The following is a 21,756-nucleotide window of genomic DNA, read 5'->3' on the forward strand; positions in this document are numbered from 1 at the left end:
CCAAGGCTATTGTCCCAGGCCATAACAGGCTTCAGAGTATATTGACCCATACTGGTTCCTGCTTTATTTTCATGGAAAAATACATCCCCCTTCCCACTTCTATTTTTTCAAAAATCTTGCCCTTTTAACAGAGAAAGTTAAAAGGTCAAAAATATTGATAAAACTATTAAACTGACAAAAGACTGTGGAGGTCAGAGTGTCATAGCAGGAAAGCACCATGCAGTTTCTTATCAGCCTGGTTATTCCCAGTCAAATTCATCACTAGACCCTTTAATGAATTCATTTTCCTTCACTCCCTCTGCCTCTCATTTGGGAATTTTTTACTGTGACCTCCTCCCCTCTGACTAAGCAATATCCCCCCTCCTGCAGTTATGACACACTTTCAGGAAAAAGCCGCATGTTGAAAATAATTTCCTTCAAGACATCCTTCCCCAGCTCATTAGCTACAGGTATATAAAACAATGAATAAATAAACTGGGACTCATTGAGCGTCAGCTATTCACAGCAGCGTGCCAATGATTTCCCAGAATTGTTCAAAGCTGCTGGAGACACGGAAGAGTAATTCCTCGCTGGGTCGGGAATGACTATTGTTAGTACTCCCTTGATGAAGGGTTCATTAAATATAATCTTTAAAGCCATGTAACCTCGGACTTCACAGGATTCCTTCAAAGACTTCCTCAAAGATCCATGGGTTTTATGCAAGATAATTTCTTAGACATATCAGATTTAGATGATTCAATGAGTGAACCTCTAAGGAGAGATGTAGATTTACACAAGCTGGGAAGGTCTTTTAGAACCATTTCTGAACTATTAATGGCTAACTTCCCTCCATACTACCTTGATCTTAGCTTCTAGTCTCCTCCTCCATGGAGGGCAATGCTACTTGTGGTGGTTCATCTTGTAGCCAAGCATCTCAGTGATCACTGCTACTGTGGTGTAGATCAGCTGGTTGGTTTTGGTTGGTGATGGTTGCTGTAGGGTTTGTCTGTAATGCTGCATTACCTATCAAGCTATATGTATAGATATAGTGTTCACTTGTAACCTGCAGTTATCATTCTTATGATTTTTATAATTAACATATGTTGATACTTATTATAGACATTAACTATAACTCCATTCCCTGTCTGTTGCCAGTACTATTGCTGTTTTTCCCACATACTATAAACCCTACAGTTAGTTTACATGTGGATCATCTACTAAACAGAGTAAACAGTAAAAACAAATTGAGCTGGTTTTTGCACATTTATTAAAAAAACTCAACTTACATAATTCTCTGTAATACAATACGGCATAAAATACAACTTATGAAAAAACTAGACTTTAACATCATTGTAGTTTTTAAACAAAACGACATATAATAGAACAACACTGACTTGTTTGTAAGTGTATAAAAACAGACACCTGCATACTTATTTACAGTTTACATGAAATGCACAAAAATTACCAGCATGATTGTAACGTCTAGCTTATGTATAGAGTAACATAAAGTAACTACAGCAAGCATTCACCATCACAGAGTCTGCGTATGATAGGGATTTCAGTCTAAGTAACATCTGAAGGTTTTTCCATGGCATTCACTCTGTATGTCTTTACAGAGATAGACTGTAACACAATATAATACACAATAATATTGCTGCTGTGCAACCAAACTCTCAGTCAGTGATACTCTGACAAGCAAATGTGCGGCTCATCTCACTTCAACTTTGGAGAAAAACTTCTGGGTTCCAGGATCAGCACGGCTCTCTTTCAGTGTGTCCGACAGAGTGGTTTTGGTGATTTTCCTGTCGGCTTTGGAGAGGTTTGTCTTGAGTTTGAGCAGAGCCGAAACATGTTTTTCACTGTTGGTGACAGAAAGAAGAAAGGGTTAAAAAAAGTGACGTAAAGTATGTGTGAAAAAAAGGATTGTCATGTGAAAGCTGCCACATTTGATATAGAAAAGAAAAAAATATAAAGAAATGAGTTTGAGCATTTTTTTTTTTTAGCTAAATAGAATCTGCAATGTTTTATTTCACTTTCAACATAAGAATAACAGCAGAAGTTATAACTTCACTGATCCCGTCTAAACTTGTGTTTCATTGCCATGTTATGTCTTTTTCTGTCTGTAGCCAGTTTTCTGCCCCTGACACATCCTTCCTGCAAACACTAACAGCTGTCAGTAACACATCACCATGCCAATCTAAACTGCTGAAGAGAGGGGAGATGGAAAATGTGACTCAGTCCACCTCTGTTGGAAAGGTGACAATAGGTGGAACTCCTACTGCTGAAATGGATCTGTGCCTGAAATGCATGTGATTCTCCATGCGATGGCAAAACCCATGGCCACACTCTACAGTTGGTAACTCTTGTGTATTTTTATTTCTTAATTTGAACACAATAACACACTTTAGTTTCCAATAAGTTTATTGATTGGTTTAAGTACATTCATTCTATTTGTAAGCGTGCACATTTTGTTTACTTATTGTGACATGGGACCCTGTAACATACACACACACTCTCGAAAGTGAGAGGAACAGTTCTTTGTTTATGCAGACACTCCTCACTCTGTGCCACACACACGTCTCATGTCAGCTCTCACTGCCAAACAGAACAGACACACCGTTAACGAAACAGTCAGGCACACCTGTTTTTCCCGCCTGCGTGCCGCCCTGCGAGGTCATTTTGTCACTCCTCCGCTGCAGCAGGCCAGAGACCACACCTCCCCCACACACCCCCACCGCCCGACTGAGGCTGGGGCTCCATCCAGCCGAACTAACCCCCCGCCCCCCGGAGAAGGAGAGGAAATTGGCCACGACCGTCTGTGCACCTGGCCTGTGGATCACCTTGAACTGAAACAGCTGCAGAGCCACATACCACCAAGTGATCCGGGCATTCTTCATGTGTGCCATTGCAGCGGGGCATGGTCTGTGCAGAGGGGGAATGGGTGCCCCGGGAGGGATTAGGAAAGGGAGTCGACCGCCCACCGGATCGCCAAACATTCCTTCTCGACCGTGCTATACTGGGACTCCCGATCCGCCAGGTTCTGGCTGATGTAGAGAACTGGGCGGTCAGCTCCCCCTACCTGCTGGGACAAAACGGCTCCCAGCCCTCTGTTTAAGGCATCTGTCTGCAGACAAAAAGGGAGGGAAAAGTTAGGTGTGAACAGCAGCGGCTCCCCGCAGAGAGCCTGTTTTAGCTGCACAATCGCTGCAGGCAGGATGCAATGTCTGCTGTTTTCTCCACCTGTGGACGCACCTGCCCGTGACAGACTCCCCAACCTGTGCAGTTTTGCTCTCAGGTCCAGCACGTACTGAATCTCATTTTTCACGGGGCTCCTCCCTTCCTCCCAGTTTTCTTTAATCAGGTCGAGCACCCCCCACGGCTGTCTGCTCTACAGCAACTCAAAGGGAGAAAATCCTGTGGAGGTCTGGGGTACCTCCCTCACTGCAAACAGCAGAGGGTCTAACCAGCGATCCCAATTGCGTTCATCCTTGTGAACGAACTTATGAATCATGGACTTTAAAGTCTTGTTCAGCCGCTCCACCAGCCCGTCAGTCTGAAGGAGGTAGACGCTGGTCTGAACAGATTTAATGCCCAGTAATTTTTTGCCCAGTGTGTGAATGTGTGTGTGAATGGGTGGATGACTGGATGTGTAAAGCGCTTTGGGGTCCTTACAAATACAGGCCATTTACCATTTAGCTCCTTTAGTGTGCGAGACATGAACGCCGTGCCCTGGTCGGTTAGTATTTCTTTTGGAATACCAACCTGGGAGATGACCTTAAACAGGGCTTGCGCACACTTTTCGGCCTCCTCCCCCCCAGAGTCAGTGTTAGATGACCCCGCGTCACCGCTGAACGGCGTGCAGACATTACACGTGTCTAAAGGTCACAATCTCATCCCCGCATACTGTCCCAGCAAGCTATGTAACCCCGGCCAATTGGTTGGTGCCCAAAATTAGGGGATGCAACAGGCGCTGACCAACCGGCACCTTTACCCCTTGCGTTTTGCCCTTGTATTGTAGCAGCAGCGGCACCACAGGATACTTATGTCCCCATACACACACTTCACCTCCACCCATTCTGCTTCCCACAACGCCCCAGGCCGAACCAAGCTTTGGTGGACCAGGGTCTGCGTCCAGCCTGAGTCCACCTTCTTGACACCTTACCGGAATGTGGTACGTCCCTCCGGGACCGGGGGCAGGTGCTGTAGCCCCGGCGATGCGGAACACCCGTCCCAACTCATTGGACATTCCTGCAGTAGGTGCCCCGGCCACACACACTTCCAGGACTCTGGCCCTGGCGTCTGTGCGGTTCCCCGTGGCTCAGAAGCGCCGTCGGGCAATTCTGGGCCCCCGGCCTGAAGCAGCGCTGTGAAGGGGTTTGTGGGACTCCACACGCCGGCGCCTGAACTCAGCGTTTGATGAGCGGGCCGCTCCGCCGTGTAGCCTCCGGTCTGGCGGCCAGGTGATGGCAGGGGACCCAGTGGGCAGTGGCCTTGGGCAGCCCCTCAAAAAACACTGCTCGAGGACCACGAGGTTCAGCCCCGGACGTTTGCTGAGTTCACAGTTCTTTGCCTGAGTTCAGTTTTGTTTCTTTCACCTCTTTTACGAGCTCAACATTTATTACTTTTGTAAATATAATTTTTTGAGTTTAATAAATTAAAACCCTACTTTTCTAATAATTCCTGTGACTCATCCTGGTTTTTCAACTTCATCACACACTGAACTAGTTTTACATAAGTCTTCCATAAAAATCTTATTCAGTATAAACTAGAGATGGACCGATCCGATATTACGTATCGGTATCGGTCCGATACTGACCTAAATTACTGGATCGGATATCGGCGAAAAATAAAAAATGTACTCCGATCCATTAAATATCAAAAAAAGCAGCTCACAAAACTTGCAACACGGCGTAACTCGGCTCATAACCGTAGCACGTTGCAGCAGTATGCCTCATGTGATAGAGCAGCTGTGTGTATTTGTAGCCTCGCTACCAAACCAGCATTTCATCTCGGAGGAAGTTATCCCAGAGAGAAGTAAAGCAAGTGTGTAAGTTCATCTCTGAATGTTTGTAAAGCGTTCCCACGTTAAGCTTAACAACCGATATATGGAGCGACTGCCTCTCTCTCTCCCTCACCTTCCTGCTGCTACTTCAATCTTGAAACTGCTTAACGATCAGCTGATCGGCTTTTCTGTCGCGAGTCCGTCTCTCTTCTTTGTTTTTGGCCCACTTCGCGCCAGAAAGAGGAAACCAGCGGCTGAACAACAGCAGCACGTTTAAGCTTGATAAGCTGCTGTTAGAATTTATTTAATATTACTTTCTACACCAGGATCCTTTTCTACGCAGCTGACGGCTGGTAACTGTGCAGGGGCGGATCTAGCAAAGTTTAGCCAGGGGGGCCGATAGGGCATGAACAGGGAAAAGGGGGCACAAAGACATACTTTTCTTTCTTATTCTCATTTAAAATGTCTAGCTTTTAATAAATAATTATCTGAATCTTACACCCAAAGTTTTAATCTGATGTAAAATATATAGAAGTCCATTACTATATATAGTAACTCTTAAGTCTATATACCCTAGTAAGCTATAGTACTTTTTCCTTTGGGAAGGTACCGTCTGTGAATTCTGCAATTCTGTTGAAGAAAGATTTTGAATCTATTTAATTATTCTTGAAAAATAATTTGTTTCTGTGCATTTTTTTTCACCCTGCATCAAATTAAAGTTGATTACATCGATTAAGCATCATGAGGTGGAGGGTGGGTGGTTCCCTATTTTTTTTTTTTCTTTGCTGGGAGTTTGCAACCCTATTAGTTAGGTTGCTTAATATTTCTGCTAAGTACTCTTTAAAATACCAGAATAGGGAGGATGGAGTAGGTTTAAGTTAGGTTTTAAGTTAGGTAAGGTTTATTAGATTGATCAGTGTTGCTGAACTATGAAATATTTTGGGTGCAGTGTATTTTTTTTACACACAGGTATAACAGAATAGCTTTAGTGTTGTTGTTTATTTAAACTTGAGTATGAACTTATACAAAATGCAGCAAGATATTAAAAAAAACAGTTTTATTGATTAAAAAACACAATATCGGATTCATATCGGTATCGGCAGATATCCAAATTTATGATATCGGTATCGGACATAAAAAAGTGGTATCGTGCCATCTCTAGTATAAACATATATGAGTTTATATATAAGAGCAGTGTTTATGTCTCTTGGTTCCCTTTCCCTTTTTCCTTTAAGGTTAGAAATAAGACCAGAACAAGACAGTTTGGTTTCTGGTGCCACATTTGGTAAAAACTCTCCTTTTAACTCTAATTAACAGGAATTATTGACTTCCTCTACGCAAAGCTGCTGTTGCTTCTCTCATGCCAGCATGTTTTATTTAGTTCTCTGTTTATGTGGACTATCAGTGAAACTGGTAATGTAAAATAGAAAGGCAGGACATCTACTTTTAGCTCATGTTAGTTCCCATGAATGTAGCTCATCCTGCTCACAAGATATATCTGATACCAATTAAGATGTTTTGCTCAGTCTGCTTCCTGTTTCCCCTCAGCTCTCTCTGAAAAGTATGATTGCTTATCCTGGCCTAATGTCTCACAAACCTCTTATCGTGATATAGTTCTGTCCTTATTGTTTATGTTACAGTTGATACAACAGGCCCAAAAAATGAGAGCACATTACATTTGCGTGAGTTATACTCTGTATGTTTTTGTATTAAAGTAAATAATGTGTGAGTCAATTCAAAAGTTACCTGAGGTCGGGATAAGCAGATCCCAGTGAAACAATTTGCATCTGTATGGCAGGAATATCTTGGAGTTTTAGCACTTCTGCCATCTTGGTCAGGATTTCCTTTAACCAGTCTTGTTTGGATCCCTGTGAAGACAAATCAGTGATGTCAGTTTAGTCTGCAAGTTTCCCCAAACTGTAATCAGCATAGCTGCTGTTTTTGGAAATAATTATGTTTTTTCTTCTGGAGTAATTGCACTGGAATTTCCAGCTAGCTGGGCAGTATATGCGAATTTTCAATTCTTTCAGTTACACAGACTGAAAATTTGCTCCAGTTCTTATCTAAAAGTCCTGTACTGTAAGTGGCAAAGGATCTATTTTAGCTTATTATAATCCCCGTCTCATAATAGTAACCCCCTCCCACTCCTTGTCCTCTCACCATTCCAGATCCAACATCTATTGAGAAATGTATTTTTCTATTTCTTACTGATTTTTCTTTTCATTCACTTGATTTTAAAAGTAAAACCAAACTAAGAGGGTAAATTTCAAAACTTTAATACAGCCCATCAATGGTTGTTTTATTGTAGTTAGTTGAATTTGTGACTAAGGTTGTTTGCCTCATTCCGCTTCCTGGGTGCTACCAACACACAGGACCTCAAGTGGGAGCCCACCATCACCTCTGTCATAAAGAAGGTCCAGCAGGGCATGTACTTCCTGAGGCAGCTGAAGAAATTCAACCTGCCAACAACACTGCAATCATCGAGTCCATCCTCATCTCCTCCATTACCGTGTGGTATGATGGAGCCACCATCAGGGACAAACAGACTGCAGCGTGTTGTGCGCTTTGCTGAGAAGGTGATTGGCTGTAGACTCCCATCTCTGCAGCACCTGTACACCTCCAGGACACTGGGCCGTGCAGCTCGGATCACAGCTGACCCTTCTCATTCTGGACACAGTCTGTTTGACCTGCTCCCCTCAGGCATAAGAACAGTTTCTTCCCCTCTGCTGTTGGATTCATGAACAATAACGGATGATCTGATATCGTCGTGTTGGTGTTGTTCCCAGATCATCATGAAAATGTTGTTCCAGGTTCAACATTGCAAGTGACCAATCACATTGTTGTGACGTTATTCTTTTGCGCGCCAAGCCATTCGTGCATTTATGAAATTCCAATGTTGCAAGGACAATATCAATTCTGCTTACTGTTTATTAAAGGGTTAGGGTCAGGGTCAGGGTCCATTGATCGGTGGACAGAGGCGGTTTCTCGCAGCTTAAGTACAGTTTTTTGTTTTACGGCGGTTTTTCCCGAAGTCGCAAAAGTATGATGTCACAACATTCTGATTGGTCACTTGCAATGTTGATCCTGGAACAACATTTAGTATGATGATCTGGGAACAACACCAACACGACGATATCAGATCGTGCAACAATAACCATATGACTGTTCCCACCACAAACACATGACCCTATACGAGTGGTTCTTAACCTGGGTTCGATCGAACCCTAGGGGTTCGGTGAGTCGGTCTCAGGGGTTCGGCAGAGCCTCCACCATGGAGGTCGCAGAGGTCCAGACACACCCGAATTATCGTGTAAATTTGTGATGACACGCCCCCTTCTGGCCATCACTGGCTGCAGATGATCATGCTACACTGGTTGGCCAATCAGTGCTGCGGGGAATGTAGTGCGTGCAGTAGTCAACATGTGAATGTTGTGGTAGTGCTTCGTGTGATTTTTTCTAACATTTTAATCCATACTAACTATGTCGGCTAAAAGAAGAAAGTGGTCGGACGAATATGTACAATATGGATTCACATGTATCACGGAACGTGATGGGAGTGAGCGTCCTATCTGCATGATTTGCAGTGCCAAGTTGAGCAACTCTAGTCTCGCACCGGCAAAACTAAAGGAACACTTCTTGAAGCTGCATGGAGACAGGGAATACAAGAACACAACACCAGATTGGATGAAAGGCCCACTCTGCCTCCTCTTGGATTTGTACCCGTTAACAAACCGATCCTCACAGCATCGTACGAAGTTGCTTACCTGATCGCAAAGCAGGGCAAGCCACACACCATTGGTGAAACACTCGTGAAACCAGCTGCGTTAAAGATGGCAAATCTGATACTCGGAACAGCGGCCGAAGGTAAATTATCCCAAATTCCTCTTTCAAATGACACCGTCAGCGACAGAATAGAAGACATGAGTAAAGACATCTTGGCTCAAGTAGTCGCCGATCTGATTTCAAGCCCGGCAAAATTCAGCCTTCAACTCGATGAGAGCGCAGACGTTGCTAATCTAAGCCATCTTACTGTTTTTGTGCGCTATGTGAAAGATGACATGATAAAAGAAGATTTTTTATTTTGTAAGCCTCTTACAACAACAACTAAGGCAGCCGATGTGAAGAAGCTTGTGGATGACTTCTTCAGAGACAACAATCTTTCATGGGACATGGTTTCTGCAGTTTGTACGGACGGAGCTCCAGTCATGCTGGGAAAAAACTCTGGCTTTGGTGTGCTAGTAAAAGCCGATGCACCACACATCATTGTGACTCATTGTATTTTGCACAGGCATGCATTGGCAACAAAAACCTTGCCTCCAAAAATGGCAGAAGTATTAAAAACTGTGGTGGAATGTGTGAACTATGTGCGAAATAGTGCTCTGAGGCACCGCATCTTCAGTGAGCTGTGTAAAGAAATGGGCTCTGAATTCGAGGTACTTCTGTACCATTCTAATGTTCGGTGGTTATCCCGGGGACAGGTGCTGAATCGTGTTTTTGCCATGCGTGTGGAATTAGCCCTGTTTTTGCAAGAGCACCAACACTTTCATGCAGATTGCTTTAAAAATCCTGAGTTCATTCTCATTTTAGCATACATGGCTGATATATTCGCAGCTCTCAATCATCTCAATCAGCAGATGCAGGGTGGTGGAGTCAATATCATAGAAGCGGAAGAACACCTGAAGGCTTTTCAAAAAAAGCTAATGTTATGGAAACGACGAACAGAGAACAACAACTTCGCAAACTTCCCCCTTCTGGACAACTGTGTAAGTAAGATCGAAGATGTGTCTGGAATCGGAGATATTCCTGTATCCACGGAACTGAAGCAAACAATTGCAACGCACTTAGATGAGCTTGCAAAGTCTCTTGACAGATATTTCCCTACAAGAGAGTCATATCCAGCATGGGTGAGACAGCCGTTCATGTTTGCTGTTGAGACAGCAGATGTCAATGATGAATACCTTGACGAAATCATTGAAATTCAGCAGAGCCAGGTTCAACAGCAACTCTTCAGAACAACAACACTCTCAACGTTTTGGTGTCGACAAATGGACAAGTATCCAATTATTGCTAAGAAAGCCCTGGATTTTTTTATACCATTTGTTACAACATATCTTTGCGAGCAATCCTTTTCGACGATGCTGGACATAAAAACGAAGAAAAGGAACAGACTTTTCTGTGAAAATGACATGAGAGTGGCACTTGCCAAGGTGAAGCCATTCATATCTGAACTGGTCTCTCAAAGGCAACAGCAGAAGTCACACTGATTTGCAGGTATGTAATTTGTTGTAAGTTCATGCATTGTGTTGGTTTTGTTCTTTGAACAAGGTGATGTTCATGCACGGCTCATTTTGTCTTGAATTTGAAATTTTTTTTTTTTTTTTAATTTTTCACTGAAGAGGGGTTCGGAGAATGCGCATATGAAACTGGTGGGGTTCGGTAACTCCAACAAGGTTAAGAACCACTGCCCTATACTGTGTTCTCTGAATCTGTTCCATTTTTGCACTGATCATCACCTGCATGCATGTGTATATCAATCTGCTTAGCACTTTTAATTTAAATTTTTATGTTTATTTAAGCGTTTGTCTTACAGTATGTTTTGCAATAAGTACCACAGCAATTTCCTTATGTTGTAAACCTGCTCAACATTTGACAATAAAACCCTTTCTGATTCTGATTCTGAATCACCCTATCAAACAATGTTATGTTGATCAGTGTTTGTGCTTGATTGATTTTATTTGTGTCTCAGTTAAAGTGTGCATTAAAGATCAAGTCTCACCATTTTGGCAAACAGCTCGTGCAGTTTCTCTGCATTTTCTTTCACAGTCTCGTAAGCCTTCTGCTGCTGAATGCTGTCCTTCAGTTTGATCTTTCCTTTCAGGAGCCTCTGGACATACTCTACTGTCATTTCCTGGTAAAGCTGACCAATCAGCTCCTGAATTTAAACCAAGTATTTAAGTAGTCAGAGCGCATCATAATCCTTTCACTAAAACATTGGCAATAAAGGCAATAATGGCCATTCAGTCCATTATAAAGTTTCATCCTTTTACCTGGAAAGAGGACTGACTCGAACCCTGAAGTTCTCGAAGCTCTTCTTCAGTGCTATTCAGCAGCTTCTTAAACGTGTTCTTCTTCAGCCAGTCACTGGTTCCCAGTTTTTTGTAGTGTGGCTGTGTGAGGACCAAATAACACAGTTTTTAAATCTTTGATTAAAACATATTAGGATTTAATCCTGAGGATTATTGATATCTGCATTTGTAAAGAACTTACCTTGAGGACCTTGTGCACAGGGGTTAATAAATAAGTGTGGGCAGACTGTTTCATCTCAGTCAGGACCTGCAAACAGTTTTTCTGCACATCCTCTGGGAACAGATCGCGGTCCACAAGGAAGTCCCTTTAGACAGACCACACAGGACACATCAGCTCACAGTGAAATATTCACCTGTTATGATGAAGGTAAAATTATAATTTTATCTCCATCTAACTGGATCAGAAACATACTTGAACTGTTCGACACAGCTGAGGTTTGCCTTTATGAAAGCTTTGCTGTGCGGTTTGTTCTGCCTTATGATGTCTTCATGAAAATTTTGATACCTGCAGAAGATTAAGAACAGTTTTCACATTTATTATCTTGTTATTACCAAACATTAAACTAAAATGTATTTTTAAATGACAATATTTAAAAGACAGCCTTGTGAAGCCTTGTTACCTCTGCATGAAGTCTGTCAGGTTGGATGTTATTTTCTGGGCCTTGTGCGGGTCTCTTACAGTTATATGTGCTGATGTCATGATGCCGTTGATAAACTGAAGACAAATGGATTGGCAAATCAGTGGCAGTTTTAAGTACTTAAAGTACTTTACACAGCAATGCACTTCCAGCATTTTCAGATCCAGTTAAACTAACAGCAGGAACCAAACCCAGTGCTTTACAATGTTAGTGACTAACCCAAGTGATTAAGCTACAGAACCATGGGAGGATTTGAAACTGTGACTTTCTATAAATGACCAAAACAAAAATAATTCTCTTCCTTGTTTGTTAATTTTTTCCTCAAAGTTTCTCAAAGTCTTTTTCAGTTTGGTTAACATGTGCAGCAGGCTGGAAAACATTTATCGGCACTTCTTTGGAAAGTTTTAAAGTGGATAACAGAGTACATGTCATGTCAAAACAATGTTACATCATTATTTAACCACAACAATTTTTCATTGCACAGTTCTGACACAGGAATTTATTCAAAGCCTCTCATCATGGTCAGTAATGGTCAACAATTAGAAGTCAACAAATGCATGACTCACTATAAGGATCCTTAAAGTTGGCCACCACATGTGACGCCTTTCACTTTATTTTAATACATTTTTATAAAAGCATCGATTTCAGCCTCTTTTATATCAAGTTGTTGCAGCAACTCTACCTGGATGACATCATAGGCCACAGGACTGACGTAGCAACCATCATCTCTTGTCGGCTCCTTTCCTTGATCCCACTCTTTCTTCGCTTCATCCAATACTCGGTCAATATAAATCATCAGGTCGCTCTAAACACACAACAACACACAGCTGCCACTTTTAAACTGCTTTCATGTGTAAAGATTTAATTACTGACAGTAACAATTACGTCTTCAATATTATGTCTAAAACAACATCCACCAAAACCAACAACTCTTTTTTTTCCCCAGATATTTTTATTACATCAGTTTTACAAAAGACAAATTAAACAATGTGCTGTTTTCTTTTCGCAGAACATAAAACAATATGTGACATACATTCCCACCTCATAATTACAACAGTGCCAGTAGATGTAAAAAAAAAAAGAGCCAAGCTAATAATGCAAAAATAAACCCTGGAATACGAAATAACAGTTCCTGAGTGGACAAAAGAGATGTGCAAAGTTTAAAAACCCACACCCCTACACAAACCCCCCCCAAAACCAAACCAAACCAAAACAAACAAAACAAACAAAAAAAGGTCTAAGATTTAAAATGAGTGGTCAGCTTACTCAGTGTAATAAATCAAATCCGTAAAAAAATATAAATAAAGTAGATAAATAAATGCCATCATAAAGTACAGGCACAATAGAGTTTGTATAATTTAACATGAAATAAAATAAAGTCTGATCTGGCTAAATGGGAGTGTTGCGGGACCACAAAGTCTGAACATGATCAAAAAAGAGTTGCCAGATCTGAAAAAATGTGGCCATAGACCCACACAGGGTGAATTAATCTTTTCGAGTTTGCTAAATTGCAAAGCATCTCTGATCCAGATTTCCCACGATGGGGGAGAAGGGGACTTCCAACATAACAATATTCTGCGTCACCTTTGCCAATAAGGTGAGAAATGCAACCAAATCCGCCTGGGGCATCGGCAAAACAGCTGCATCAGGAAGAACCCCAAACATGCAGTTGAGGGCACAGGTTGGAGGGGCAGCTGGATGATCTTTGATAGAGTCAGAAAAATATTAATCCGATATTGTTTGAGGGACCAGAACGTATGTATTAAGGAGGCAGGTGTTTGATGACAGCGGTCGCAATCAGGGCTAAGGTTGGGGTATATTTGAGCAAGTCTGGCTTTACTCCAGTGTACACGGGTGTAAAATCTTACATTGAATTAACCCATGTTTGGCACATAATGAGAAGCAATGGACCCGGTAAAGAATTTTATCCCAAAAGTCATGCTGAATCACACATCCCAAATCCCTCTCCCATGCCATTTTAATAGCCAAGGTTAAGGAGTTACTAAAGGAACATATTCTCTCATTGTCAGGGTGTCGTGTGTGGATGCGAGGAAGAGATGACCCAAACGCAGGACTCGTTGATGAGTGACGAATTGAAGGTCAAGTTTATTATTGAGAGCGGATGAACAGAACATGAAATGGAGGACTGACTGATCTGAAAAGACTGAACTGGCTGGCTGGACTGGACACACGTACGGCGTAGACAACATCAATGACACGACAATGAATGGAGGGAAACTGAGGACTTGAATACACGGAGGGATGAAGATGATAATGAGAGACCGGTGAGTACACAGCTGAACTTAATCTGAGTAAAGACACAAGGAGGTAACTGAAACACAATACAGAGGCAATGAGAATGAGTGGGAAATAAACAGTGAACATGAACAGAAAACGCTGGGTCAATGACCCAAGAACCCTGACACTCATACAGACAGGATATCAGGCCCTGTCATGAGGGGGGAGGTAACAAAAGGTTATCAAAGTCATGACAAGGAGGTCTAGATGGGCACTGGGAGTATTTCTCCTTAACAAAACTCCGGATTTGTAAATAACAAAAGAAATGACTTTTTGCAAGGCCAAATTTAAATGAAAGCTGTTCAAAAGAAGCAAAGACTTGATACCCAACAAGGCCCACAAATACAAAGCGCCATCAACTAAAGGAGGTTGAAAAGAAGGATTTTTCAAAATGGGTGACTGAAGGGAAAAAAGTTTAACTTAAAATAACGACGAAATTGATACCATATTTTCAAGGTAACTTTCACAATAGTGTTATTATAAAAATCTCCAAAAAGTTGATTCTGTTCATCTGGACGTAGCGTTTTGTGGAAGAAACGTTTCATCACTCATCCAAGTGACTTCTTCAGTCTCAGCTGACTGCAGGTTTCCCCAATCTTATAAACAGTACATTTGCATAATGACTGAAACCAGCCCACTGAAGGAACAATGGGCTGTGAGGTCAGTTCCTTAATCTTAATATGCAAATTCTCATGACCATTGATCAACAACCACTGACCAAAACCCACTGATCAAAGACCACTGATCAATGGCCATGAGTACCATTCACAGAGAGTTGGGGAATGGCTGCATTCACAGCATTGTAAGATTTACTTTCCTGGATGATTTGAGAATGCATCAAGATGTTATTATAAAAACCTGCGCTTGGACGTTGCGCAGGTTTTTTATAAATCAGGGCAGGTAAGGAGGATAAGACACAGGAAGAGGTCTCCAAGCTTAGCCACGCCGGGGCATTGTTCATCTCTCAACTTATATCCAGAAATAAGGCTAAACAGTTCAAGTATTGAGAGCACCGTAGGAATTGAAGATGCTGGTTTGAGATATAAAGAAGCAAATCATCTGCATATAAGGAGACCCTTTGTTCCATACCATTTCTAGTAACCCTGGTGATACATCGGTTAGATCTGGCGATATGGCCAAAGGCTCAATGGCAATTGCAAAATGCAATGGTACTATGGGACAGCCCTGCCTAGTCCCTCTGAAAAGAGGAAAAAAGTCCGAATATGTGCCATTTGTTTTAACAGCGGCAAGCAGGGAAGCATAAAGAAGCTTCAACCATGCGATGATTATTTTACCAAAGTCAAAATTTTCCAAAACATAAAAAAGGTATCCCCACTCGACTCTGTCAAAAGCTTACTCAGCATCTAAACTGATCACAAACTCAGGGCTGTTGGAGTCTGAAGGATTGTAAAGAACATTAAACAAACGTCTAAGATTAGAGAAGGCATATCTCCCTTTAATAAATCCTGTTTGATCCAGACTAATTACAGATGGCAAGAGTGCTTCCACACGCATCGCTAAAAGTTAGGCAAGGATTTTATAGTCCACATTTAGCAAAGAAATGGGACAGTATGAGCCACATTGTAATGGATCCTTATCCTTTTTTAAGATCAAGGATATAGATGCCTGTAGTAGAGATGGTGGGAGGGATCTAACTTCAAATGCGGGGCCAGTTTAGGCATAAATTTACGATAGAACTCAACGGGAAACCCGTCCTGTCTGGGACACTTAGAACACTGTAATTTGTTGATAGCTGATGTAGCCGGATGGGCTACTGGCCTTTCTTTTTCTTTCTCCCTCCCATCCGTTTGGCAAAAAGCAGTAGTCAATGCTGGCAAACCGCGACGGATTGATCAGCAAGCGAGTAGATCATATGACAGCTACAGGTAGGCTCTCGCTTAATCTCGGATTCCCTCCGAGTACTAGAATCTGTAATAATATAGTTTTTGCGGCCTGTAGTAGCGCGGAAGTTTCTGTTTTATTCCGGCGTTGCGGAGAGAGGTGCTCGAGTTATCTCCACCAGTGAGAGTATAGCGCCTCCGGTCCTGGGGTAAGCCGTTAAAACTACTTTTATTAGCATTCACAGCTACAAGAGGCTAGGGTTACATTTATCTGTTGTTTTAGGGTTTGATTGCTGCCTTCACCTCTCCGTGGCAAATCGCCCAACCTTAATTGGAGAATCAAGACGCCTGTTTGAGGGCTCCTCCTCGCTGGAGCTGCTGTCTTGTTTTGTTGTGAAACTGTTTTTATTAAGTGGGCTTACCTTTTTCTGGTTCTATTCTATTTTATTCTGGATTGTTGCTTGTACCCACTCACTTTTACTTATTTTTCTTAAATATATATTTCCTAGGGGTGAAATTCCCCTAGGTGGCGTTGTCGTTTATTAGTTTTTATCTAACCCCGCCGACCACTTGGTCACACTTGCAGGATATCTTCTACAGTTATTGGCTCCTCCAGCCAAAGACTATGTGTTTGATCAATTGATGGGAGTTTAAGATGATTGAAAAAGGAGTCCAAAGATTCAGTGCTAAATTCACATTCAGAAGCATAAAGAGATGAATAAAAGTCTCGAAATTGGTTATTCATTATTTTAGGATCCATAGAAACAACATCATTGATGTCTTAATCCGAGGAATGAAATGTGCAGCTGCTGCACTACGAAGCTGATGGGGAAAGCAGTTTACCGGCCTTATCCCCATACTTGTACTGGGAGTGCTGACACTTCAACGACATCTCTTCAGCCCGACCAGAGGACAAGTGATCAAACTCAGTCTGCAAGGACAACCTGTCGTTATAGACCTCTGGTGACCTCTTGAGTTTGATTGCCAACCAGGCTTATTTGAGAATCGATCCAGCGGACCGAGCCAACAATTAAAATCCCCACCAAGGACCAAATAGTGGGAAGACAAGAATAGTTTTCACCCCAATTGGAGCATAGATTTTGGCAAAAATGAATTTAGTGTTCAAAATACTCCCACTCACAATAATAAATCTACCATTCTGGTCTGCTATAACATTAGAGGAAACAATGGAACTGATTTGTGTATTAAAATAGCAGCACGACGGGCTTTGGATTTGAATGAAGAGTGATACAGGCCTACCCACCCCTTACTAAGTCTAAAATGATCTGAAATTTTTAGGTGTGCTTCTCGTAAAAACACAATCTGGGTGCCCAAAAATTGCAATGATGGAGAACCTTGCTCCTTTTAATAGGCTGGTTCAGACCTTTAAAATTCCAGCTGCAAAACTTAAACGAGTGACCTGCTTGTTGGTTATTAATATTTAGTTGCAATACCATGTTAGAACTAAGATTAAAATAAAACAAAAGCTGACCGGTGAAAAGCACCTAAAGACCAAAATAAGTGTACAGAACAGTACAACATAAAAAAACAAAGAAAACACCCAAACTTCCCCCTAAATGCTGAAGCATCTTCCCAAACAAGATGCGCGCACCCCCCTCCAAATAAACCCCTGTGCACTTCCTCCCAACCATCCGAAGTCCCAGTTGAGTTCAAGCTCCTTACAATACAAGGCAGAGACAAATCAAGGATTGTATTAAAATATATTAGAACAAGACACATCCTATAAATCAAGTTTACCTCAAATAAACACATGTATGTCACAAAAAAAGAATCACAAAATTAACCATATCAGCCTAAAGGGCTAAGGAACTTATGTGTCTTGAGAGGCAGGGCCCCCCAGGATCTTATTGGCAAAGTCTGTGGCAGTAAACTTACGTACAACTCCATCTGGAAGTGTCACCCTCAGTTCTGCAGGATAGAACAGGCCGAACTTGATCCTAGGACAAGAGTGCAGAAGGCGCTTGACACTAGTAAACTGTAAATGTTTTTTAGCCACTGCAGAAGTGAAGTCTGGAAAAATTGAGATCTTTCTGCCCCGGTAAAGTAGAGGAGAGTTTGCCCCTGCATGATGTAGCAGCTGTTCCTTGACATGGAAGTAGTGGACTCTAATGAGCAGTGGGCGAGGAGGCGCTCCATCTCTGGGCTTTGGTCCAAGGGATCTGTGAACCTGATCCAGCAGAGGTGCTTCTTTCAGTTTCAGAAGGTCTTGCAAAAGATGTGAAATAAACTCCCTAGGGTTAGATGTCTCCGAACTCTCGGGGACACCAATAAGACGAATATTATTGCGCCTTGCGCCTTCTAAATCCTCACATTTGGCTTGCAGTTGTCTGACCTCCTCCTTTAGGACACTTACAGCAGATTGAGGAGAAGTCAGGTCGTCACTGCAAGTTGTAGCTGAAAGCTCCAAATCTTTAATGGTGGTCCCTTGAGCATTAACGGTGGCCTGTAAGGTGGTTATTGCAGCTTTAAACTCAGCCTTCACAGCTGATATTTCCGACCGCAGTGTATGAGTAACTGTATCAATCTTGCAGTCAAGCTTGTCGCAGATGTCCCGTTTCAAAACCTCCAATGCTCTGGTAAACGTGACTTCACTGAACAGTGCACCCGCACCCTGCTCGTAGCTGCCCTCCGTGATAGCCGTGTCCCATTGAGAGCCATGTCCCAGCTCCGGGCTCCGTGAACCACCAGCATCAGCCTGGCCTCATTTTCTCCCTTGCTCCCTTTTATCTCCCATTGTGCAAAGAAGGCAAATGGTGGGACTTTTAGTGAAAGAACTTGATTGTCCTCACGCGGCCCAGCCGTAGTCCTCACTGATGTTAGAATGCAAGGGAAGCTGTCGCTCGTGGAGTCATATGTAAGGGAAAAGGCCATGAAGATAGCAAAACTGGACACTACTGCTGCAGCTACCACAGCCAACCAGGAAGGAAACCAAGAGGCCTCGGATGCAGCCTTTCTCAGAAGTTGTCAAAAGTAGGTTTCCTGACCTCAAGAAGTAAAAAGCAGGCGACCAACAGCAAAAAGGGTTACTTAGAACACACAAGCCTGATATAAAGAGCGAGAATGTGTATTAAAATAACATTTTTGTCAATGCTTTGCAGAGCCCCGGGAAACACGTCTTCACACCATTGTGTCCAACAGTGCCCCTCAAAATCAGCAACTCTTTGATGCTGGACTTGCACATCTCACTTTAAGCCCTGCAATGTCCATACTGTTTAACTGGATACACGCCTTAGATACACTGTGTTACCTGTTGTTTGCTGAGGTACTGCTCCTCCAGAGGTTTCAGTAACTCGTCAGGAAGCAGGTTTCCCAGCGCTTCAGTATTGATATTACTGGCCAGCTCAGGTTTTTCAAGGATTCTGGTACACAGAGCAGATAACACATGAGTTTCTATAAACACTCCATGCTGTGTTTAGTCTACAAAAAATGACATTTTATTTTGCACATTAAGAAAAAAAAGAAATTAGCCGTTACATTTGTATTATTACTCACTATCTGTAATTGTTCAGGTATTTATTCTTCAAGGATCAGTGAAGGACCTCACACTGACAGACATCATCATGTTTAGGCACAGAAAGATGCTACTTCAAACAATAATTGAACTGGTGGCTTACCCTGGATAAAACTCCTTCACCCATCGCAGGAGGAAACTGCAGTCCTTGTCATCCAGAACAGAGTCTGCAATCTGTTTGAGTTTTGCCTTGAAAGTTTGATGGTACTGTCTTGCATAAAAGTTACAGATGTCCATCTCTGGTGGGTAGCAGTTTTTCACCTCCTCCACCACCCACTGCATGTCCTCCTTCAGCTGCCTGCCCATGGACTGGACGTCTGCTCGGATAGGCGACTGGTTCTCCTGGTCACCAGTGGGGCTTGATGGGTTCTCCAAACGACTATACACTAATTCATGAAGCACTTTGTCATGGTGCTCCTTCCACTTCTTGGGCCTCCAGGCTGGTGGCGTCTGACATCTTTGTTTCCACAGCTGGTCCTGCTCTTCCTCAAGTTTGATGGCTTTCACTGCAGATGTCAAAGCAGGCACCGTTTCCTCACTGCTGAGAGAAAGACTCTGCTGCACGGTCTGCTCTATACGCTTTTCAAGTGCTTCATAGTCTGCAGCAAGCTTTTTTACTGCTTCCTCATGAGCTGTAATTGCATCAGCTTCGGTTATCTCCCCAAACAGATGTTTCTCCCTGTCTATCAACAGTTGGTTGGCTTCAAACAGGTATTGTCCTTCAAGGTATTCCTCAAAATTAGGATTCACTGATGGACAAAAATAAAGACAAATAATCTTCAAACAGTTCATATTTCTCCCAAAATTAGGTATTTAACATTTCTGGAAGAAATGGAGAAAGTTATTTCTGTAGTGGAGGTGTTTTTTACACATCAGCACTATTTTGTGGAACAAACGTAACATCTATTTCTTTTCTTTAATATGTCACACGAAACACAATTTAGTTGTGCCTGTTGTGGATGAACCCGACTGGGTCCACATTCTTCTCCAGGTAGTAAAACGTAACCAAAAGACCAAGAAAGGTGCTGACAAATCTGCAATAAAAAAAAAAACACAGTAATTTTCTTAAACCTACTATTTCCGTTTGAACATACAGTTTTTTAAAAATATGATTGCCATAAACTAAACATTTTAGCCTTGTGTACAGAATCACCATAAAATAAAAAAATAGATTAAACCATCAATTTGCAATAAATGCATTGCTATTCTTTTAATTATCAATAAATAAATACATGCATGAATTACTTTGAATTCCAGTAAGATTACACAAGAACAATTGAAAATCTGCTATCTGAGATTTCTGCTTTATAAATCCCACAACTCTCACCAGCACAGTAACAAAAACAAAAAAACTGTCAAATTTCATGCATGAAAAGAAGATGAAAAAACACTTTTTACAGAACAAAACATTTAAAAATGAGACATAAACAACATCAGCCCTAACACAGCAAAGAAAACTACTGAAATCAGAAAAAACACAAAACCTCATCTAATCTAATTACAACAATACGCCAAAGTAAGTCTGTAAAAAGTATTTCTGTGGCCAAACAAACTATCAACATTATATATATATATATATATATATATATAAAAAGTCAGATTCTACTCACATAGACGTCACAATCACTGCTTTGAAAGTAACTGCAGCTGCTGTGAACAGGCTTTTATGCCTAACGAAACACGCTCCTCCTGCTCAGACAATGTAGGGAAATTTCAGAGAGATCCAGAGAGCCACACATGCAATCCCTCACTCCCAAAGCACACACACACACACACGTGCGTGCACACACACACACACATGGAAAGCTGGGCTAAGGCAGCAGCATTCTTATTATTTGGCCTCTGGATCAGCTTCTCTCAACAGAGATTTTGTCGACTGTTAGGAAATGTTGTACAATCTTTTATACATTCTTTTTAACTTTCGTAATCCTGCACTTTTACTTTCATGCCATTAGCAGGTCAGTTGCGCAACAACACTAAAAGCTCACTACAATGTTATGGTTTTAGTCATTTAGTTTTTATTTTGTAACCAACCAAAACTGATGGCCATAAAAGTGTAAAAAGGTGATGTTGTGTTCATGTTTAGTCATTTCAGAAGTTGGAGCCATCAGAGCTTTAGCGGCATTCATCATCATTAAACACGCGTGATGAGCATTAAATAGACCGTCAGTGTTTTTTTGCTTGATTTTAAAAGGAAAGATATTATAATCAGTATGACTCACTTATTTGTTAGACTCCTAAATAAGCTAAAGGTGGAAGTTTGTGACTTTGTGAAAGTAAAAACACAGAACCATGACAACTAATACTGCCAAACCTCAACCCACTCCACCACACTTAACCAGATTGGTTGGAGGTCAGAAAGTCAAAGTGTGTGTGTGTG

General features: G+C 41.9%; 1 protein-coding gene and 1 long non-coding RNA gene across 3 annotated transcripts; one reads left to right on the forward strand and one right to left on the reverse strand.

Annotated features, from left to right (window-relative positions):
- Window positions 1–1,229: 1,229 nt before the first annotated feature.
- LOC100693880 (tumor necrosis factor alpha-induced protein 2) lies at window positions 1,230–21,085 on the reverse strand. Of its 2 annotated transcripts, XM_019348701.2 has the most exons (11): window positions 20,987–21,085; window positions 19,480–20,410; window positions 19,113–19,224; window positions 12,388–12,510; window positions 11,688–11,782; window positions 11,480–11,572; window positions 11,249–11,372; window positions 11,029–11,148; window positions 10,758–10,913; window positions 6,728–6,849; window positions 1,230–1,838 (listed from the first exon to the last, which is right to left on the reverse strand). In XM_019348701.2, the coding sequence occupies exons 2-11, from the start codon at window positions 20,166–20,168 to the stop codon at window positions 1,688–1,690; spliced, it is 1,785 nt and encodes a 594-aa protein (XP_019204246.1). In that variant the 5' UTR covers window positions 20,169–20,410; window positions 20,987–21,085; the 3' UTR covers window positions 1,230–1,687. The 2 variants fall into 2 exon arrangements, with proteins under 2 accessions (XP_019204246.1, XP_025756772.1); XM_025900987.1 differs by lacking the exons at window positions 1,230–1,838; window positions 6,728–6,849 and adding an exon at window positions 7,649–7,707.
- LOC109195945 (uncharacterized) lies at window positions 14,787–19,106 on the forward strand. The gene is made up of 3 exons (XR_002057371.2): window positions 14,787–15,889; window positions 15,966–16,053; window positions 16,128–19,106. It is a non-coding gene; the product is annotated as an uncharacterized LOC109195945 (long non-coding RNA).
- Window positions 21,086–21,756: the final 671 nt, after the last annotated feature.

This window comes from Oreochromis niloticus, linkage group LG19 (assembly GCF_001858045.2).
Source record: "Oreochromis niloticus isolate F11D_XX linkage group LG19, O_niloticus_UMD_NMBU, whole genome shotgun sequence".
Lineage (NCBI taxonomy): Eukaryota > Metazoa > Chordata > Actinopteri > Cichliformes > Cichlidae > Oreochromis > Oreochromis niloticus.